The 21850-nt window shown below is 54.3% G+C and overlaps 8 protein-coding genes across 8 annotated transcripts; 2 read left to right on the plus strand and 6 right to left on the minus strand.

Annotated features, from left to right (window-relative positions):
* Positions 1-1394: 1394 nt before the first annotated feature.
* Positions 1395-2476, minus strand: PG998_009444 (carbon-nitrogen hydrolase; the record flags this gene model as incomplete). The annotated part of the gene is made up of 2 exons (XM_066876260.1): positions 1395-2297; positions 2414-2476. The coding sequence occupies 2 exons, from the start codon at positions 2474-2476 to the stop codon at positions 1395-1397; spliced, it is 966 nt and encodes a 321-aa protein (XP_066728416.1).
* Positions 2477-3173: 697 nt separating this feature from the next.
* Positions 3174-6118, minus strand: PG998_009445 (uncharacterized protein; the record flags this gene model as incomplete). Its single annotated transcript, XM_066876261.1, has 4 exons — positions 3174-4289; positions 4346-5477; positions 5806-5903; positions 5966-6118. The coding sequence occupies 4 exons, from the start codon at positions 6116-6118 to the stop codon at positions 3174-3176; spliced, it is 2499 nt and encodes an 832-aa protein (XP_066728417.1).
* A 1020-nt stretch (positions 6119-7138) lies between these two features.
* On the plus strand, positions 7139-9267 carry PG998_009446 (Tpa inducible protein; the record flags this gene model as incomplete). The annotated part of the gene is made up of 4 exons (XM_066876262.1): positions 7139-7650; positions 7703-8520; positions 8571-8756; positions 8813-9267. The coding sequence occupies 4 exons, from the start codon at positions 7139-7141 to the stop codon at positions 9265-9267; spliced, it is 1971 nt and encodes a 656-aa protein (XP_066728418.1).
* Positions 9268-10385: 1118 nt separating this feature from the next.
* PG998_009447 (uncharacterized protein) lies at positions 10386-11423 on the plus strand (the record flags this gene model as incomplete). Its single annotated transcript, XM_066876263.1, has 1 exon — positions 10386-11423. One exon carries the CDS (start codon positions 10386-10388, stop codon positions 11421-11423), a length of 1038 nt encoding a protein of 345 aa, XP_066728419.1.
* Positions 11424-12015: 592 nt separating this feature from the next.
* PG998_009448 (uncharacterized protein) lies at positions 12016-12829 on the minus strand (the record flags this gene model as incomplete). Its single annotated transcript, XM_066876264.1, has 2 exons — positions 12016-12712; positions 12774-12829. The coding sequence occupies 2 exons, from the start codon at positions 12827-12829 to the stop codon at positions 12016-12018; spliced, it is 753 nt and encodes a 250-aa protein (XP_066728420.1).
* Positions 12830-14943: 2114 nt separating this feature from the next.
* On the minus strand, positions 14944-17347 carry PG998_009449 (uncharacterized protein; the record flags this gene model as incomplete). Its single annotated transcript, XM_066876265.1, has 3 exons — positions 14944-16407; positions 16469-16879; positions 16937-17347. The coding sequence occupies 3 exons, from the start codon at positions 17345-17347 to the stop codon at positions 14944-14946; spliced, it is 2286 nt and encodes a 761-aa protein (XP_066728421.1).
* Positions 17348-18152: 805 nt separating this feature from the next.
* Positions 18153-18526, minus strand: PG998_009450 (uncharacterized protein; the record flags this gene model as incomplete). Its single annotated transcript, XM_066876266.1, has 2 exons — positions 18153-18415; positions 18484-18526. The coding sequence occupies 2 exons, from the start codon at positions 18524-18526 to the stop codon at positions 18153-18155; spliced, it is 306 nt and encodes a 101-aa protein (XP_066728422.1).
* A 1158-nt stretch (positions 18527-19684) lies between these two features.
* Positions 19685-21570, minus strand: PG998_009451 (uncharacterized protein; the record flags this gene model as incomplete). The annotated part of the gene is made up of 4 exons (XM_066876267.1): positions 19685-19943; positions 20004-20471; positions 20533-20838; positions 20900-21570. The coding sequence occupies 4 exons, from the start codon at positions 21568-21570 to the stop codon at positions 19685-19687; spliced, it is 1704 nt and encodes a 567-aa protein (XP_066728423.1).
* Positions 21571-21850: the final 280 nt, after the last annotated feature.

Raw genomic sequence — 21850 nt, forward strand, 5'->3', positions numbered from 1 at the left:
TCTCTTGTCTTCCCCTATCTAGTGTGAGATGCGAGATTCAAAAGGATGGAAGAAAACAACAACGCCACGCATACCGAAATGCCACGTGGGACCACGCGTGTGCTGCGCGCAGCTACTCGCCCCAAGACCCCCTCTGAAGTGCAGAGTTCGGCTTGTTGTCCCGTGTTTTGTTATTTGTCTTTTTTTTCTTTCTTTCTTTCTCCTATATACATTATGCGCGTTCCCGGCCGGCCAGCCTAGGCCTCCTTTTTGTATACTATACGACGCACGGGATGATCGGATGATCGCTTACGCTAACTCAGGGACAGGACGAACGGCAGCCCTCCCCGCCGGGCAATGATGTATCGCAGGACATCTCCAGATATATTGCTTATGCGGGACAAATAGCGCACATAGCCGGGCCCGGAGTACGCTGGTACTGCATGTTTGCTCAGCAGGTACCCCCGGACCCCATCCCGTTACGCCAACCGGAACCCCTTAAGTCCAGATCCGCCGAGCCCGATCACCAATGACGTTAGGCCTTTCTTTTTGTCGACTCACCTGTCAGGAATCTGATCGTCGATGGGGTGGCGCGGAGAGAGCCTGGTTGCATGAACTTCGACCTAAGTTTTCATACTAAAGCACACAAGCACGATTCAAATGACTGCACCTGCGGGCCATAGCCCGATAGGCGAAGAGTTTTCTGGCGAGCTGAAGTCTACGCTAGAAGCAGCCGAGCTGTTACACACATACACAGACGTGTGCTGGCTTTTCGCGATCATGGTCTGTCCAACTAAAGTGACTTGCGCAGCCTGCGTAGGCCTGGAGTTTTCTACTCAAACAGACAGGTGTCCTGGTTGAAAGAGTAATTGTCGCAGTGGTTGATCTGGCTCGCAGGCGTGATGTGTAAACGGCCGTCTGATGTAGGATGAGGGACGTCGTTGTTTCCGGCCAGGGGTGAGGCGATGCGCGAGTCAGTACCACTGCGGTATGATGGGCCTCCTATTGATGTGAAGATCTGGTAAACACCACCAGTCTGACCATAGATGGACCTCGCTCCTATTATAGTAGCTTGGGTCTCCTTCGGCGTGTCATATAATCTACACTTGGGGGAAATCTGGAAAGGGGCAACCCAACACTCTGTAGAAAGACAAGATTATCGACCTGGCCTCAGGCGATGATTTACTATAGGCTCAAACTATCACGTAAAGGTCTTCTCTGAATTTCAACTATTTCATCATCAAAATCATCTAGAAAGTAGCCTATAGGTTGATGTTCGTTGTTGACATTCTCCAGACTTGGTCTTCGAATCTCCAAATCAAATCTCAGCATATACGTCACTAGACACCATCGTTAGCCCCCTACTACACAGTCAAGGAGGCAGCCACCCCCTCAGTACAGGATCGAGGAAATACTCACGTTCTCCGCACCAGCGGCATTTTCTCTCTCACCCGCTCCCACTCGCCGAGATCGATATCCACCAGCCCCATCTCCCCGACGGCTCCGTCCTCGGCCTCCAGCCGCTCTTCCACCCCCTTTCCGCCGTTTACGTCCTTCACTCCCTTGAGCTCCATGACCACCCGGCCCCACGGGTCCACCACCATGCTTCGCCCGTAGCTCACGCGCCGCACCCCCTCGCCGCCGTGCTGCCCCACCTGCGCCGCGGCGACGACCCAGCTCTGCGTCTCGATGGCGCGGCTGCGCAGCAGGACCTCCCAGTGGGCCCGCCCCGTGGGCACCGTGAATGCTGAGGGATACAGCAGAATCTGCGCAGGATCCGGGGCGGAAGACGGGGACTGGGTCAGGCGCAGCGCTGCTTCGGGGAAGCGCAGGTCGAAGCAGATGAGGCTGCCGATGCGGCCCAGCGCCGACGCGAAGGGCGGCGTGAAGGCGGCGCCTGCCTGCGTGTTGGCCGACTCGCGCAGCGTGGCGTAGTCGAAGAGGTGCAGCTTGTCGTACGACGCCTTTTCATTCAGGGAGCCGTCCTCGTTGATCCAGATGGTGCGGTTGTAGAGCTTGGTTGCCGTTGTTGTCTCTTGTGCTCCTCCGTCACCGCCAGGCGATTTACTACCGCTCCCTACTGTTGCTGCTGCTGCTGACAGGGGTGCGGCGGTGAGTAAAGGGCTCATGATGGAGGACTTGGCGACGGCCGACACCGGCACCGGGACGTGGATCCCGACATGTACCGCAAGAGAGTGCTTAGCGGCCGCCGACTGGAGACCAGTGACGAAAGGAGAGCGAGCTACAGGCTCTGCGAGCGAAAGAGACTGGGCCCCGGAGGTCGCGATGTAGTCAGACGCCTCCGGCAGAAAGAGGACCTAATCGGCCGAACTGGTTAACCGCTGGACAAGGACATTGAGTCCCGAGTAGCTCCAGAAGCCGCGTCTCGGTGGTTTGCCGACGACGACAGCCATTGGGTACAATGGAAACCAACCTTGGCACCAGCTGCCGCAGCCTTGGAGACGAGTCGGACGCACTGCTCCAGATTGTGCGCCATGGAGGCGGTTGAGCAGATCTGCCCCACCGCCTGCTTTCCGGTCAACGTCATCGACAGCCTTGGGGGAGATGTTGGCGTACTTACTGCAATTGCCATGACGAATATTTGAGTTGTGATTGCGAGCTACTGGCCTGGGAAGTAGAACCGTTTCTGGCCGTGAAGGGAGATGTCGAAATGCAAAACGGACGCCGGCGTCTGCAAGCCGGGCATTCCGGAGGGGGTGCCGCCTGTCGAAAGTGGACCAGCCCGATACCGCCGATGCCAAGTCCTCGTCAACACACCCCTACGCCGAAACCCTGCCGGGTGATATCTCGGACAGTTTCATACATTGGATGAACCGTGTCACTTTTGCTTCTACAGTACGGGAGCCAAAAATACAAGCCAGCACCCCTGGTAAATCAACGCTGGGTGCTTGGCATCTCGACGACAGTTTGACCAAGGGTTTGACGACATGGTCAATGAAACGCAGCGATCAAGACCTTTTCTACGAGTCAATTGCATCTATCTATAGAATAATAGCAAGATGCATGCATGCACTGGGACCGGGTCATGTCTACTCAGCGTGTGGCGTGTAGCGTGCAGCCGTGTCATCCCCCGTCGTAGAACTGCGAAGGCTCGAGTACGTCTCACCCATCCGAACGCCAAACGCCGCTTGGCTTTTTCTTTCCTAAAGAAACCATCACCACCCCTCTCCACTTTATCCCCAAAGCGGCGCCGTGACCTCGGCCGCCCTCTCCACCACAGCCCGGACACGGTCCGCGAACACCCTGTTGGCGCACTCGACCTCGAGATCCTCCAGCCAGACCGTGGCCACCATCTTATCGACCTTGATCGTCACGCCGGGGACGGGGATGCCGATCTTGTGCAGCCGCTCGATCTCGGCCTGTTGCCGCGCCTGCAGCACCTTCTCCTCCTCGCCATCATCCGAGAGCTCCATGGACGCCTCCGAGTTTGCGTCTGCCTCGCCCTTGATCGCCAACTTCTCCTCCTTGGTAGGGGGCGGTAGCTTGGGGACCGCGACCGGGGAGACGGCGTCGGCGCCGAACTGGGCCTCAAGGAAGAGGAACAGGCGCTCGAGTCGCTCATGTGGCGTGAGATGGGCATGAAGGTTCCGCGTCGGCAGTTCGTGAGAATGCGGGTTCTTACTAGCTGACTGCTTGACCGCAGCAGGGCTGCACTCCACAGACAGAAGCACCGCGATAATGGCGTCGGCAATACCGTCGTTCAGCATGTTGCCCTCCCACTCAAGCTCCACCTCGCCATTGTTCTGGTACCGCACAGTGACACAGCCCATGACGAGGTATGCCGCCATGGTCTGAGGAACCTCCTCATCGGCGTCCTCCATTTTCTCGTCTCCATTCTCCTCTTCTGCCCCATTGGACTCCCGCTTCTTGGTCTCGGGCAACTCTTCAATGCTTCCAAATGTTCCCTCCAAAGCCCATTTGATGAGATCAATACCCGCTGCGCTCAACGTCAGGCGTTGCTTGCAGGCAATCATAGATGTCGTCAAGCCGGCATATTCACGCAAATCCTCGGGATCCACAACGGACATCTTGAAGTCATTCTGAACGAGCACACCCGTGACCAGTGGCGCGTCGTAATTATCGGGCATGTGGTGCTTGTTAGGAGGTGGGATGGAGGCAAGCTTGCCGACTACCTTGGCCGTCTTGTCGGCCTTAAAAGGGATGCGTAGCTCTTCGCAGTTGCGAGGACTGTACACCTTGGTTTTCTCTTGTTCGGGTTTTCCGCTGTTGAGAGAAAGAAGCTTGGACTTCAAGCGCATCATATTGTGCTGCTCGCCATGCACAAGAATCTGTAACGAATTGAGCAAAGTTCACGGAAAGGGCGAGGGGCATGCACAATACTTACGACGACTGGCGCTGCGACTTCTTCGATGAACTCCCTGTTCTCGTTGCCATCAACGTGAGCGGCAAAGGAATATTCTGCAACAGTGCACCTCCGGGGAATCATGACTTTCTCTCCATCGCCACCTGGCCCTCTCCTAACACCGTTGGTGTTCCTAGACATAACTGCATGTATCTGGTCGGGCTCTGTGACTATGTGTTTTGCCATCGTGCCTTCCACGCTATAACCAGTGATGATGACGCCGTTCTTGTCGCTTGGGGCCCAACGCTCCAAGAGCTCTCTGCTGACTCCGTTTTGCAGCATACCGGGGCTGGCCAACATGACGCAACCTCCAACGTCGTCGAATCTGTCTAGGTTTTTCAAGGATCGGATGTATTTAAAGTCCCAGGGGCCACCCTTGCCAGCGCCGTCTCCGGCGGCCTCGGCCTCGGCCATACGTTCACGGAACAGCCGCTTGATGTTGTCATTCATAGCACCGACATATGTCTGGTAGACGACCATACACTTACGAGCCAGATTACTGGCGTAGTAAATGGGTATCTTCTGGTATTCCGAGTGCTTGCCCCAGTACTCGTCCAGGATGAGCAAGAGTTCTTGTGCTCGACCCAGAGCAAATACCGGCATGAGCACTCGCCCTCCGCGGTTGAGAATGCCAGTGATGTTCTTCATTAAGGCTTGCTCTCTCTCTAAGCGAGGTACGTGACTGGCAACGCCGTATGTCGATTCAGTGATGAGGACATCGATCTTGACACCTTTGGGGACTTCAGCCGAAACCAGATGCCGATCCTGCTCTCTCGAGTAATCGCCTGTAAAGAAAATCTTCAAACCGGCAATCTCGATCAGGAACATTGCAGCACCGAGGACATGGCCGGCAGGATAGGGGGTAATGCGGATGGAAGAGATGGTGTGTGTGGTGTGATAGTCAATGGCCTCGATCTGGGGGAAAGTGTTGAGATGGTCCTGCTCAGTGTATACTGGCTGCGATGTTGGGTTCGATGATGTGTTTCCCACCCGCACACTGTCTTGAATCAGCCACTTATAGATGGCTTTGGTTGGGTGCGTCATGAAGACGCGCCCTCTGAAGTTGGTCTTGGCCAACACATAGGGAAGAGAGGCAGCGTGGTCGATGTGGAAACTTTGAAAAGATCAGCATATGCAGAATCCCATACGGGGCCTGTGATAGAGCAGGATATGTGGAAGAGCATAGCGAGACATCACGGCGATCAGGACGGGATAGAACGGGCAACATGAAAAGGAATAACTTCTATATTGCTAGCTGGATACATTCGCCGAGTCCGAGTACTGATGATCAAAATGATGCAACTAGAAACTGGCAGGATCTTCTTCCAATGGAGGTTGCTAGGTCTAGGAAGCCTCCTTGCCCTACGAGACCCGCCGTGATGCCTTCGAGGTATGCTCTACGTATTACAAGTGGATGGGGAATGGGTGGTCGGGACACTTACTGGCTAATAAGGAGCACATCTACCGTACTCAGGTCGAAGTCGTCGAAAAATGGCAACGCAGCCAGGCCATCATAAGCAGGATGTTGGCCAGCATCAAGCTGTCGAATGCGACGTTAGCATGTGAGCGCGTAGCAGAGAGAGGCCAGTGAGGTAACCGTACCATGACAGTTTTGCCCTTGTATTGGATAATATGACAGGATCGGCCGACTTCGTTGCCACCCCCCAGAGCAAGAAACATGAGTTCGTCGGCAGGGTCGACGGGCTCCTCGACCACGGCGGCAGCCATGCCCGCTGCCTTTCGTTTGGCAGCCATGGTGCAGTAATTGAGGGAGGATGCGGGATGTCGTCGTGTTCGCCGATTACTATGGTGGGATCAGAGATGCTATTGGAGGCGACCTTTCTCTGCTGGCACGCTGAGGTTGAAAGGGCTAGCTGTCGCGCATTGCTTGAACCCAAGTTCTTGGGGGTTCCTTTGCGCTGTAGTCGGTCGGTCGGTCGGGATGGGCTGGCTGGGCTGGCTGGATCAAATGGCACGCATGCATGGGCTTGTCGCGCTGGACTGGGGCGGGCGCGCTCGACGGGGAATTTAGCTATGTATGTATGTGGTATGTATTAGTAAGTATGTACTGTAGCGAGGCAGATCGAGCTGTTCTCCACTTTACCGACTTATCGGATTTTTCCAAATGCCGCTGTGTCAGACTGTGGCTAGAGGGTGTGGCTGCTAGCCGACCAATAGCTACTAGTCAGAACAATCAGCCACAATCAATTCAATCACCCAGTCGCGCAAGGCAGCGAAATAAAGTGGGGCCAGAACAGACGCAGAGAGAGAGAGCTGTGACTTTGACTTTGGTGATTTTGGGACCTTCTGGCGAATAAACCTCCTCCTCACTTAAACCATTGCCAACCTACTGACTCCCGCGTCCAACCCACGTTCCTACGATCGCCGGCTGTCGCGTCGAAATCGCATTCGTATACATACCCGCTTCCTCTTGCACCTGGTTTAGAAGAGACCAGCTTGACGGTGCGCCATCGTCGGATGGGGGTGTTCACGGGATCTCTGTGGTGACAGGCTCTTGCCTGCGCATCTGCTTCCCGCGTGTGATGAAGAGCTCTGGCGGCAGCAGACGGTACCCAAGGTGCTTTTTGAGGTGGATTCTCTGATTATCCGATTCACTCGTCCACAACCACGCGAGCCGCGAACCTTCCGCCTCGACGACTTACCAACACCATTCACATTCGGTCAACATCTACGTAATCGGTTTCGACTTCTTCGCGTATTTCCTTCCACCTGCATTTGCTTGGTCAAAACGCATAATCTACAACTACAACAATCATGTCGCAACCTCAACAATCGGCGACTGCCCCAAGGGCTTTCACTCCACAGCAGCAGCAACCGCCGCAGCATCATTCTCCCTCTCCAACAATACCTAATCAGCAGGTCAGCTATCCCAATTTGCAGAAGCTGCCTCCTTCGCGCATGTCGCCAAATACTGCCTCGCACTTTTCTCAAAGCTTTCCGGGCGCGAGTCCTGGGGCTGGAGTAACGACACCAGGCACATCAACACCAAATGGCCTACCGTCACCATCTCTTCCCGCGCTCAACGCGCCTCATTACAATCCGCAGCCGAATTACAACCAGCTTCCACAAGCAAACGGCCGGTCGACGCCCACTCCAGGCCACACTCCTCATCCTTCGCCGCATCATCAAGGTCAACCGATGGGACAGGCCCCAAATCGAACTAGCGGTCTTGTTGCAAGCCACCCAGCGCATGTTTCGCCGAACAATACCCACCCCATGAACCCTTCGGTATCCCAAGCTACTGTGGGCACGCCCGCCCCCGCAATGTCACCTCCCGCGCAACATCCCTCTACGCCAGGCGCGATGCCGAACCCTCAGAATTCCTATACCAGCGCGACCTTCACGGCTGCCACCACCATGGGCCCCTCCTCCAGCCACACCGTACGCCAACGATGCAGCGCGACAGGCTCCGGTGGTTAAGCAGGCACCGGCCAAGGCATTTGCATACGATATGGACGATACGCTCGCGGGAACGGGGATTAATCTGGACGAGGAGGAGCAGTTCATGAACGACTTTGAGTCGCGAACTGGCTTTGGTGCTTTTGCACCTGGGGGAAGAGGAACCTTTTATGGTGCTGGGCCTGCAAATCAGCCTGTGGAGAACTCACAAGCGCGGACGCAAGAAGAACTCGAGGCGGAAAGCGCAGACCGCGCATGGAATGCGGCGGCCCATGCCTTGGCTCTGTCGAGACTGCATGACTGGAAGGAAGAGGGTTTTATCGACCCGGCAATGCTTCACCACCAGCTGGAGAGTATTGCAAAACGCAATAACCTCGAGCTTAACATGGATCCGAAGCCAACAAAGGAGCACATGCCTTTGGGCCGTTTCACTCAACCTGCCAACCTGCCTAAGCCCACGGTGACGGTGAAAACGGTTCCAACCCCCACGGGCACCAGGATAGATACAATTGGCTCCATAATTCCCAAGGATGCCTACTTGATCGACCAAATTGCGCTGCTTTCCCTTGCAACCAAGGAACGTGTCGGTGAACTTCTTACCGAAGCTGACTCAATTGCTTGCCTGCGGCAGCAAACTGCCCATGGCGCAATCCCGCCGGAGTGGGCCGATGCGGCTCTCTCGCCTCCCCTGGCTCAGTCGAACAGTGCAGTCAGTCCAAGCACCAAGTCGCTGAAAAGTAAGAAATATGCTACCCTGAGTTTCGCATACCCGCTAATGACGCTGTAGGACCTGCGGACGAGATGAGCAATGGTTTGCCTACGCCTGTATCTGAAGCCTCTCCGACCAACCCCTTGGTTGATGCGGTCGTTGGTTCCGGCAAGACTGTGCGGAATGCGGAGGAAGCACGCCTGAGGAAGCGACAGAAACGCATGGATGCTGCAGCCGACAAGGATAAAAAGGATGACGGAACTAGTTCAAGATCGGGATCCGTGGCGCCCGGCACGCCGGGGGTGCTGCGCCAGAGGCAGCTGACCCCAAGCCAATGACGAAGAAGGAGAGCAAGAAGGTAGCTTCCAAGCTTGCAGAGGCTACCAGCAGCACGGTGAATTCGACGCTCAGTCAGTTCATGGGAGGTAAGAAGAAGAAATATTCTTGGATGACCGGGGGTGCGGCAAGCGGCGCAAGCACTCCACGAGCGGGCGGGATGTCGGCGGCACCCTCAGGCGGCAGTCGAGGCGCGGCTAAGGGCCCGCTGACACAGGGGAGCGCACACCACCTCGGGCAGTTCCGAGAGAACTCGGCCAAAGGCAAGAACATCCAGCTTCGAGACTGGGTGCACGTGCTGGAGCAGCAAAGGAGCGAGCAGAGGGCACTCCAAGAAGCATACAACAGGATGGACCGTTCAGATGCCGGAGACAAGGCGGTGGTGCCAGCAGCGCCTGCACCTACACCTGCACCCCGAAAAGCAGAGCAGACTGCCTAATCTTTCGGTAGGATAGGGGGCGAAACGGGTGTTGCCTTTAGTTGACTTGTATTATGTCACATTATTATTCTGCTACACATCGAGCCAGGCGTTACATTCAGGGAAGGGCATCTAGGCAGGCGTTGATTTTAATGACTGATGCCACGCTCACATGGACAAATCAGTGGCTGAAGAGAAGATGATAGCCAAAAGAGCCGAGCGAGGAAGCAAGCAAGGCCCAAAGCCCTCGCGTCAAGGTTTTAGACGGACCTAGAAGCCATCACCAGGACAGCACAATCAGAATATAAAAACCTTGGTAATCTTCAATTGGCTTCTTTCTCCGTGTTTGCCGGTACTGCCTGCCGAGGCATACATGGTGGCATGCTGGTCACGGTCTTCCTGGGCGGTGACATCTACTGCGCCCATTCACATTCCCTTCTGTGGCGGGTTCGGGTACGTATTTACTACAGGGCCAGTTAGAAGTTGTAGAGAAGGCATATTCTGGTATGGCGAATATTGGCACTGGAGTTGTCCAGGAATCATCCTTGATGGCTGTGATGAGAAGTGTTATTGGGGCAGTGCAGGTCTAAGGCGCATTATTCAATTGGTTGGGTTGGGGCTATGTCGCCGCCGCCTTGCCTTGCGGGGGGCTGTGCTTCCCAACACCTTAAGCCCACGAGCCGTTTGTCGCTCCGAAAGAGGCTGAGGGCCTAAGTTATAAGGCTCATTTCTGCCTTGCCACAGCTAGATGGACTATGTCGCTGTTGAGATCCGTATGTGATATTGATACCGTATCGATATAAAGGGTCTTGGGGTATCTTCGTCTTCGTCGCCTGGGCCACATACACACAAGTGCAACAGAGCCAACCAATCTTATTCGGCTGCTTCGCTCCAGCCAGAACCCAACGCAGTTGCCAACCGGACAAGCTTTGAAGTTTGTTGTTATCTGGTACCCAACCTTGTATGCCGAGCAACCTGGCCATTGACAAACAAAGACAAAGTAGATCATCTGCTTTGAGTTGTCCCTTGTTCCTGTTTGTCCTGTACATATTCAAACACCAACCTCTCTTGCTTCTTCTTCTCCTCTTCATACGCCACAAATCGACCTGTACCCCGTCTGAACACACATCACATACAAAATGGATCCGTCAAATTCCAGCAGACGCAGCAGCCGTTTTTTGTCACGGCTGAATCCTTTCTCGACGGATAAAAATTCGTCTCTCACGCAGAACTCCAAAGGGGCGGGTTTCTCCATCAGTCGTAGTCTGAGTCAGAGAAGTAGCAACCAGCAACAACAGCGTGCTGCAACAGCAACAACCACATCGGCGGACCCTCCGCCGGCATACGCCGAGACGAATAATGTCTCTTCCACAGGTGCTTCTACCCGCGATCCAGCAATTTCTTCTTCTAGAGCAGCAGCTTACCCGGCCCTATCAGCTGCGAACATCTCGACCAGGGACGACGAGTTCGCCTTCCTCGCGTCCTTCGACACCGTTTTCCTCATCGACGACTCCGGCTCCATGGCGGGCTCGTCGTGGCGCGAGGTCGGCGCCGTGCTGCAGGGCATCGTCCCCATCTGCGTGGAACACGACTCGGACGGCGTGGACCTCTACTTTTTGAACCACAAGACCAACGAGACGCTAGACAAGGAGACCGGGAAAGCCGGCACCGGCTACCGCGGCATCACCAGTGCGAGCCGGGTGGAGGCCATCTTCGGGAGTATGGTCCCCAACGGCCGCACCCCCACGGGCGAACGGCTGCTGCAGATCCTCCGCCCCTACTTAAACAAGTACCGCAAGGTCGTCAACGAGACTGAGGACGTGTTTGGCCTGAAGCCGCTCAACATTATCGTCATCACGGACGGCGTGGCCCACTCGGACCCGGAGCCGCCCATCGTGACGGCCGCTCGGGAGCTTGACGAGCTGCGCGCCCCGGGCTACCAGATCGGCATCCAGTTCTTCCAGGTGGGTGATGACCAGGCCGCATCAAGGGCTTTGCAGCAGCTGGACGACGGCCTCGCCAGCTACGGCATCCGCGACATTGTCGACACGTGCTGGTTCGCCGCGGGCGAGAGGGGAACGCTCACATCGGAAAAGCTCCTGAAGGTGGTGCTGGGGGCCGTGGACAAGCGAATCGATCGGAAAGATACAAGAACCGCCGAGGCCAAAAGAAAATGATGAGGAAATTGGTTGTGGGTACGGGGGCAGAGGCAGGGGCAGGGGCAGATTCGTTTATTTCCTGAGCAGGTACCGGCCTATTCTTATGATTCCCTATAGACTTCGATTCTTTACTGTACAAATTTACTTGCTCAGACTTGATGCCCGACAGACAGTCCCGATGACAGCAACCTCAGTTTTCCTTGTGCAGCATCTTTCCTTTACCACAAATGAAAAATACTATCAGATCGCTCGCTAGATAGGGGCGGGCGGACGAGCAACACAAGGTTCTGGAAATGAACAAGAATACCTATAACATCATAACGAGTGTTCTTGGTGTGGGATCTGGGTTGTCATCCTTGCATGGTATTTCTGTCGACATACTTTCAATAACCTTTCAGCAATGACCATGTACCTCCAACGCCTCGCGACGAACGCCCATAATAGCACTGGAGAAGTTCCTCGGTGGGTTTATGGCACAACTTGTATAACTCCTTTTCAACCTACCGTCCTATCCCGTTGATCCTACGTCGAACTACATCTAGAAACGAAGCCCGCCGTCGCTTCCTCGATGTCGGCTGGCATGATGTTAGTTTGGGAGCAAGATTCGTCGTCAGTCCCCTTTTCGACTTACCGTCAAACCAGTACCAACAAGCTCTTCTCCCTCTGCGCTGAATATTGTCACTACCTCCTCCGTCGTCGTTTTGGACGGCGAAAGCAGCGAGATCGGGCTGGCGACATTGGGAGAGAGGTAGTTTTCACTTTCGATACCACCACCATCGATTAGCACTACAGGCGTTCCCATCGTCGCTCCCAACCGAGCGTTTAGCACATCGTCCCGGACGTCGCGCTCGATGTAGAGCTTGCGTCGGCTGCCCTGGACGTACCGCCACAGCGGCAGGCAGTCCTGCCACTCCTGGGCCAGGATCGGGTCGCTGAAGACGAAGTAGAACCCGCCCACGCGGCTGGCGCCCGCACCGGGGCCGGCTAGGCAGGCCACGACCTCGGTCACACGCGAGGGGAGCCGCAGGCTCACGTAGCGGCCTTGGACTTTGCAGGCCAGCCGCTCCGTGTGGTGGATCGTCTTGCTGCGCGCGAGGTTGCCGTACTGCTCCGCCTGCTGCGCGCTGCGGAACCCGATGCTCACGCGGCGGCCACTACCGCCGTTGCTACTGCTGTCGCTGTTTCCTTTGCCGTTGGTGTTGCTACCCTCAAAGATAACCTTGACACTCAGGAGGGGGTTTTGGTTGATCACGGTGCTGTGGCTGTTGTTGATACGGCGGTTGATGCTGCTGCTGCTGCTGCTGCTGCTGCGGTTGCTGTTGAGCCGGCTGGTATGGCAGATATGGCTGCTGCTGGTAGCGAGGCGACTCCGCAGGTGGTGATTGTGGTGGTGATAGGTAGTAGCTTGAAGTGTAGGTGCTCATCTCATCTCTCGGTCTATGGCTACAGCTGGGGCGGTAGTATACGGAAGCAACAAATCCGTTTCTCTCGTGGTTGAAACTTCCATGGGCGCTCGCACACTTATGATGGCAATGATGGACGGGCTTGGGGTCGATAGATATCAAAGTCCTACTCTCAAGGAGGGAGGGGTCCGGCAATAGATAAATCTCGTGCTCTATCGCCCTCCACAATCATGCCACCGCTGTAGTAGGGTAAGCCAAGCAGGACAAACCATCGCAGTTAGTAGGTGCCATCTCCTTCATTCATTCGTTCACACGTACACATGTATGCGCGTCGGGCCAATAAATATAACCCCCGTGAGGCAAGGCAAAGGCTGTCTAATCGACTACTACAATGTAGGGGGTGCGTCGTAGCATTTGAATGCCCCGATAGGGCCACGGGATTACCAATCTTGGATGCCACCTGAACGGTGCCCAATCACGCAACGACGTTGGCTCGTGGTGTTCTGACAAGGGTGGTTGTATTGTTATGTGACAATGCCCTCTTGGATTGCATCTCGATCATTCCATCAATCAAGGCTGCGTTGTTGCAAGTAGAGATAAAAGCAGGGTGCAAGCGAACTGCCGCGCTTGCTACGGCGGCAAACGAATTATAGAATGAGAAGAGAGAGAAAGAGAGAGCAAGAGGGAGAGAGAGGACAAAACGAAAAGACGACGGGCGCAACAGGCGCCTCGACTTGTTCAGTCAGCGCAAGGGGAGCAATATTTGTCATAACGGAATGCGGTAAGAATTTTCGGTGAACTGCCACCTATCTATTTAACCCCCCAAGTAAGCAAGGCTCGAAGAACCACGCTGTTCAGTCAAGTGGGAAATCCGAACCCGGCAAACAAGAAGGGTGTAGAAGGCAGGCATAATCACCCATCACGTGCAGTCATTCCCCGAAAGATGAAACCCGTTTCCCATTAACGCTGCGCATTATCCATTGCCCTAGTATCTATCCATGGCTCTCTCGTGCTTGATGCGAGGCAAGAGATTGCAAATTGCTGCGAACTACTTCCAGCCAGCAGCCTGAGTGGAACAGCTCGAGTAAAGAAGAAGAACGCAATGCAAAAACAAGACATATGTCTCCTCTGCCAGAAGGAGAGCAAAATCCAAGCCCTAGAACCACGTCCTCCGGGGTTTTGTTCCGGCCCAGGACCATAAGGTGTCTGGTTTCGCCATCAGCGGAATTAACAGCAATCATGAAAATGAGGTCCTTCCATCCATCGCCTTGAGAGAAAAAAAGGAATCAACGCTTCAGGCTGGAAGAGTCATCATCAACCCGCTGGATCGTGTCCGATTCCCCTCGGATCCTCCCGTTCTCTCGCTCGGCCGACGAAAAACGAAAACCACACCTCTTCTCAAGACTTGCCATGGTCTCAAGTGAGGCGTGGGTTATACGCGTCTATGACCAAAAGTTCCATGCCTGTCATACCAGACAGGCCTCCATCTAATGAGTTATTCTTCTGTTTTTGTTTTCTTTTCTTCTCTTTTTTTTTGGGTTAGCTTTTCGTTCTTTTCTGGTCAGGAGGCTGGCTGTGTTGAGACATCTCTATGTATTTTGGGACGCAACGCCAGTTCTCTTCACCCATGTGCGAAGAGACTAGAAATGCCTTAAGTGCAAGAAAGAGCCTTAAAGAAGAGTTGAAATTCCCAGAACAGCCTTGAATGAGTCGCGTGTCGAGGTGGAAGATAGCAGGCTGACAAAGCCACGACCGCCTCCCGAGCATCATTACTATACGCCTTCCATCTCCAAAGTCTCCCTTCTTCTCATCCATTTCAAAGAAGCACTGTGTTCTGCTTCTTTGTGTTGCACGCATCAACGGCATATATAGCATGTTGAGCCACCGTCCCAGATCTCGATATGGCGCGAGCAGATGTGGCCATGCTTCCTCTCTCGCATTATTTCTCGTCGATAGTGTAGGAGGGTTCGGAGAAGCCTTGCTCGTGAGATAACGCCTCCTAAAGAAAAGAAGAGGAAAACCAGAAACCCATTTGTAATACTCCAACAATAAGGAAGAGATACGTGTGCCTTGTCGCCTTCACGCAAGAAATTTCCGATTAGGGATTTGGTCGGCGAAAAGAGGTGAGGTGTTGATCATTTCATGACCAAAACATCCGACTTCATCAGCTCGTGGGTGCGCAACGAGTCGTTGTTGCGATCGTCGCGCAGGCTGAGCGTCGGGCTCACGACGAGCATGACACGCCACTGGCTGTATTGGAGCTGCTCGGCCGGAATCTCCATGTGGTTCATCTGGCGCATCTGACCGTGCGAGAACTTCGAGCCTGTGTCGGGGAAGAAGTAGTGGATGGTCATGCTCGAGGTCCACAGTTTAGATGTGACGAGGAAGGCGTAGTTGATAATGACTCGCAATGCCTTGTGTGCTACCTGATCGTCCGTGGTGCAGTTGCGCATCGGGCGTAGGATCTGGGACAAGATATTGACGTGCTTGGTCACCTCGCGATCACGGAAGTGCGGACCCTCAGGCGAGTAGATGATGTGCTTGATCAACTTGGAATGGTCCTCGATCAGGCGTTGTCGTTGTCCACTCTGGGGGCGACCGCCGGGTGCTGCGGCGACGAACGTTAGTTTCATTATGTTACAGATGGGGAGTTCTGTGCGGATGGGGTCAGGCAACTTACCATTCTCAGGAAACTTGGATCGCATGCTTTCCTGGAGCGCACGTAGATGACCGTCCATCTCATCGCTGAAGCCCTTGAATACATCGGGACTGACGAGTTGGTTGAATATGTAGTCCACGATGATCCGCTTGATCACAAAATGACGACAGGCCTCATCGCCGAGAAGGTGAGCCATGTGGGTGGCGCTTTGTCGAGGGTCAGGCAAGCCCAGAGCCAAGATGTAGGCCCACGTATCTGGATGGCTGGTATGCAGCATTCTGTCGACATCGTTGTAGGGTGGGGTGCAGTGCTGTGTAGCAACGAGGCCCTCCATCATCTCGAAGATGCGACCAAAGCCGCCCTGAATATCTTCGGGCTCCCAGTTCACCTTGTTACGTGCCTCGCTACTATCGGCACCCAAATCACCAGGACCGCCTTTGTAGGGTGTGAGGACATTGGATATAGACATGGCGGAATTGTTCTGCGATCGCAAGTTGTACGAAGACAGATTGCTCATAAACGCTGACTGTCCCGAAGTAGAAGCCGATAACGAAGTGGTTCGGGTGTCGCGAGCCAACTGTTGTTGCTCTGGCATAACTGAGCGGCAGCCAGTCTCGTAAGCGCGAGCATCTTGAGGTGGCATTTGCCGACCAAAGTTGGGCTTCTTAGCCAAGGGCGTCAGAGGTCGCTCCGAGGCATTTCCAGAACCAGCCTTGCGGTCGTAAGGAACAACGGTGTGGGTACTCGAGGCAGTGAAGTCGGGCATTGGCATCTTGTCCATGGCCTTGGTAGACTGGCCAGCTCGAGGTCCAAAAGCAGGGGCATTGGGGTTGAGAGCGGAGCTACGACGATTCTTGTTGCCAGTGCTGCTGTCAACTTTGACCAGCTGCATGGGATTATCTCCTGACATGCGAAAGGCTTTGATCTCGTTCTCGAGTTTCTGGGACGCTCAATGTTAGTATGTACGACTCAATCGGACAGAGAATATTGAGCAAACATACCTGGACTTGTGACATGTGCTTCATATCTTGACTCTGAAGCCTCGACTGCAATTCAGCGTTTTCACCTTGGGCATCGCCTAGACGACCCGACAATTCGCGGTGCTTTGCAACCTGAGCCTCGTGATCTCTCGTGAGTTTGGTATAGGCAGCCTGGAGGTCATCAATCTGCTTCTTGCGGGCCAGTAGTTCCTGCTGGAGGCGCTCCATGTGCACGCGAAGCTCACCGGCCTGGTACTGTGATCGCTTGAACTCCTGGGTGATGTTATGGAAGAAAGAGTTCAGCTCTTGGCCGATGGTTATCAGCTGGCCCTGAATATTGTTGGCCAGGTCGGACGAAATACCGGGTGAGATACGGATGTACTGCTGGGCAGTGACGAGCTGATCCTGGATGGCGGCGCATTCCTTGAAGGGCTATAGAATTCAAAAGGTAAGTGACGATACTTTAGCTGCGAGTGATAGGGCACTTACCATTCCATTATGGACATTACCACCAGGGCCATGGACATTGCGATGAGGCCCTCGAGCAGGAGGGGAAGTCATGTAATGGTCGTTGTTGTTGTTACCGAAGTTCTGGGGACGCGGCATGGCGGTTCCAGGTCGCGGGATCTGGTTGCCAAACACGCCTTGCTGGTGGCCATAATTGCTAGGACCAGTACCCACGAATGGGTTGGGACCTTGAGGAGCGTACTTGTCGCTGCCATGTTTGGCAAACCCTGAGCTTGCGCGAACAAGTGCGATTTCCTCGTCAGTGGGCGAGTCGGACTTGGAATCAGAGGTACCTCGGTAGGGAGTCCGAGCGGTTGTAGAGGACGACGACTGGTTTGAACCCAGAGGAGCGCCGCCTCCCGACTCATCACTGGAAGTTTCCGAGTGAGCCATGCTGATGATGTGAAGTGGCGAAGTAGTGTAGAACGAGGGTACTCTCGCGGCTGAGGAAATTCAGATGGGAACGAGAAAGTTCAGTTGAGACCACCCGAGATCTTTTTCTCCCACTTGTACCCGAGTTCCCGAAAGCAGAAACAAAACCCAGAAGTGCATATACTGCTGGAAGGAAGGAAAGAAGTAGATGCAGGGTAGGGATGGTAAAAACTCGAAATCCGAAGAAAGTTGCAAGATTGCAGGCAGTAGAGGACCTGGGAGTTTGCAAGTTACTGTGAGGGCAAGGGAAGAAAAGAAGAATGTGGTAAGAGATAATCAGTTTCCAGTGCGAGGTGGTCAAAGTAGCAGATTGTTGGTCACGGAAGGAAACCATGGAAACCACAGGCGGGAACAATGGGGAGAACGTGGATGAAGACAATCTGCTACTGGGTCACACACGGTGAGAGCAACGTGTATCGTGTTTGGGGGTTGCGGTGGGGATGGCGCTGAACTGAGCTACAGAAGATGATGCGTGGGTGGGTGGCTTGGTGGATGGGGTTTGCTTGATTGTTAATTGTTGATTGTGGAAGGCTAGATATAGCTGGACAAGAGACGTGAATGGATCAACTTCCAATAAGTTAGTTGTTATATTCAATATTTACTGCACCATCTTGGAAGCTCCAAACTGACGCGTGGATGTCGGAGAGGGCATCGACGCGACTTGAGAACCAAGCCAGGCTCACTGACTAGTCCACCAGTCCGTGGAGAGAAAGGGTTAGGCCATGGCTATCAACCCAGAGGAGTAAGATATGTGTTTGAACATGCCTTAGTGGTGAGCACCCGAGACCCGGACGACGAGCTGCGGCTGCCGCCTGACGACCTCAGCAAAGTGGATGACGGGGCCGGGGGAGAGACCATCCGTGACGTCAAACAGCCCCTTCTCGTTGTTGTCGGAGAGGAGGCGGAAGGAGGGGGCGCTGTGGGAGGTCACTAGCCCAGGGACCAGGCCGGCGGTGAGGCCGGGGGCGAGGCCGCCAGGTATAGGGACCCCAGCTCCAACTCCAGAAACAATGCCATCCTCATGGTGAGCTATAATTCAGTTCAAGTCAGCAAGACCATCCAGTTTATTAGGGACACGCTACTCCACTCTCGATTACCCCTTTCGAACTGGGCATCTCCAGGTGTTTCCGTAGATACCATGGCGGCCAATGTTCAGAAGTAGCCGAGCATATAGCATATATACTATATCCGGTGAGCAGGTTCCGGCGGGACAACTGGTTCCAGGTATCGACGTGAACTTGCCAGATGTCGCCCAGTGTGAAACGGAAAATACAACCCTGTATCTGCGTTTGGTGTCAATTGATCTCCATACTTCCTCATGTTTGACCTGTCGGTTCTGGAACAGACTTGCTCTGGGCTTGGCGCCAGCATAGTAGCCCCTTCATGTAGAACGAACCTGGGAAATGCCAATGGCGGCATAGCGAATATGTGCATAATCATAAGGTGGAAGCAGAAGATCGTTCCATGGCTGGCCGGCCTAAGAGATATGCATAGAGGCCTTCGCCCCGGCAGGAGTCACGCCGGTTGGGAAACAGCGATGATGTTAACCATATTTGTTTGGCTTCAGTGCGAAGATAGATCATATTCTCTCTTTGATCGGAATTACCCAGGTATAACCTGGCAGTGAAAGAAGGAGATTCGTCTTTGGTATCACATCGACGACCTTCGAGCGACAGATGTATCGAAAATTATCTGAGAGGCGAATCAGCCCAACCACAGGTTTATGTCAGGGAAACTGTGTATAGATTTAAGCATCTTGGCGACTCAAATCACCGTTCTTATCCGCCTGCCTTTGGCTGCAGATGGACTACGCGGTTGATTCACTGGGTTTGAAAACGTAAAGTAAAATTGGAGAAAAAATTTGAATGCTAAATCTAGTACTAAGCGATCCCGGACGACGCTGAGCTGCTGGATCTCGATCGGCATGAGTGTAAAATGTGCAGGTGGTGGTCGTCAGTTGAGGCACAGTTCCACGACCAGAACCGCAAAAAGATGGCGGAGTTTCATTATTTCTGCTGTCGAAATCAGTGTGAAGACCCACGGCCATGTTATCCGTGGGAAATAGGGACAAAATGAGTCGAACGCCGAACCATGAATACGTGAGCTCAAATCGCTGTCAGCCAAGAAGACTACGCTGGAGATGCTATTTCGTATGCCTTTCGTACAAAGGGGTGGCCGAGGTGAACCTGGAAGCATGCTTAGTATAAGCCACGAGAAGTAGAGGTATAAACCGTGTATTATCTAACTTACCATCGAAGGATCCTAGAGGAAGTGTTGTCAGGCCACACGATTAGTATTTCAGATAGCCTTGGTGCGTGAAAACAAACTGCTGTAGACGGCATCCACAACAGGTGCGGCGCTGATCATGCGTCCGCCAAAGTACCGGCCGTTCAAACCCTTGATCGCGTTCTCGCCGCCTTGGACCTTGTCGAACTTCAGGTAGATGTCGCCCTGGGAGTTGGGATCTAGCGAGATATGGACCACATTGCCATACTTGTCTGTGGCTTCCTGTCGAACGTCATCCTCAAGTTCCTTGACCCAAGCTTCACCTTCTTCCCTAGAGACCGTGTTAGCAGGCAGATGATGACTGATGGGCCGTCTTCAGGCAGTGACTTACTCAGTAGGATCAAACATGTTGTGCAAAACAACACAACGGCTCGCCATATTGACGTTGACGGGTAGAGGCTTGGTCTCCGTTTTGGGCTTAAGAATCTGTCTCTCATCGCGACCACCGTTAGGAGCTTCATCGGTTCTGGCTAGCTTACGCATTAAGGCGTCACGGCTGTAATTGTTGAAGTTGACGCCACCAACATCGGTGTCGTCCAGAGCACTGGCACCAGTGGCCTTGTCGTTGTCTCGAGCTCCAGCTCGGTCGAAGCCGGCCGCTTGGGAACCTCGCCCACCAGCACCGGAGAAAGCGGAACCCTGGAATGGTTGGTTCTGGCCCTGGAATCTCTGCAGAAGGTTGGCAGTTGACTCGGGGGTAAACTTATCGTTTCCAAGACCGACACGGATCGGGCGACCGGCAAGGTCAAACCCGTTCATCTTCTCAAGCGCCTCGCGCGCCTGATCTGCTTCGCGGAATCTATGGCATGGTTAGTCTCCGAGGAAAAGAAAGCCGGAAGAAGGTGTTGGGTATAACTTACTGTACAAACCCGTAGCCACGACTGCGTCCGTTATCGTCCTTCTGAAGCTGAACAAACTCGAGCTCGCCGAAAGGCTCGAAAACGTTCTGCAAGTCTTGTTCCGTAATGCTGAAATGAATGTTGCCGACATACAACCGGTGGAAGGGGATCGAGTTGGTGTTGCCAGAGCTGTCAGTGGTGCGTACTTGGCGGTTCTTCTCGGCCTCGGTGAGCTGGACAATAACCGGGATACCTAGCAGTTTTTGACCTGTGAGTTGAAGAGCAGCAGTGACGGAATCTTCGGCTTTGAATTCAACGTAACCAACTCTGGATAGATATGTCAGCTATAGTGTCGGGAGTCGAGAAAATGTGTCAAATTTGTACGTACCCCTTGGATCTGCCGCTAATACGATCCTTGACGATTTGGGCCTCGTTGACTGGGCCAACCTTCTCGAAGAAATCCTTGAGCTCTCGTGTGCGGAGACGGGCAGCTAGCTGCTGGACGAAGACGGTCCTGCGGTCGCGCTCATCCTCGGTTAGCTGGGGAGTGCCATCGCGCTTGGGAGTACGTCCGCTACGGTTTCGGTCGTCATCCCGGCCGCCTCGGTGATAGCTGTCGCGATCGCGGCGGTGGTCGTCTCTGGGGCGGTAATGGCGGTAGGGAGAACGGGAGCGAGAGCGATCCCGGCCGCCACCACGGCCACCGCGGTAGTAGTCGCCATCTCCTCCTCTGTGACGTCGTGAGTGTCGGCCATCATCACGGCTCCGGCTTCTACGCCTACTCTTGTGGCTACCTGTATCGCTACGCGGCGTAGCTTCTCTGTCTTTGTCGTCCCGATCTCCTCGACGGCTGCGGTCACCGCTGCGCTCGCGGTCACGCCTCTTGCGGTCGTGGTCGCGGTCTCGGCTGCCCGCCCTGCCACTGCCGCGTTCTCGGTCGCGACGATCGCTGTGCTGTGATCTAGGTCTCTCGTCGGCTTCAGTCATCTTGGTATCCTTGTCATCATTGTTGTTGGTGGCAGTTGCATCAAGCAACGCCTCAACATCGAGATCGGCCATTTCGAGTGGTTTCTATCTCACTGAATAGTCTGGTGCAAATGGCTCAGGGTCGCGACGACCTCCAGAAAGTAGGCGTGGTGGGACTTATGTTCGCGACTGCTCAAACAGAACAGTTGCTGGCGAAGAGGAGTGCGCTCACGAGAGTAGCTGGATGGAATGCAGAATGGTAGCAAGTAAGCAACTGAGGAAGCGGACGACTCTGGGCGATGGATGCCTGTCTGCTGTGGTTGTGGTGCGTAGGCCGAGGTGTCTGATTAAATTGCGGCTGGAGAAGATGCGT

The sequence above is a fragment of the Apiospora kogelbergensis genome, assembly GCF_038363985.1.
Source record: "Apiospora kogelbergensis strain CBS 113332 chromosome Unknown utg000006l_segment0_segment0, whole genome shotgun sequence".
In the NCBI taxonomy this organism is placed as follows: Eukaryota; Fungi; Ascomycota; class Sordariomycetes; order Amphisphaeriales; family Apiosporaceae; genus Apiospora; species Apiospora kogelbergensis.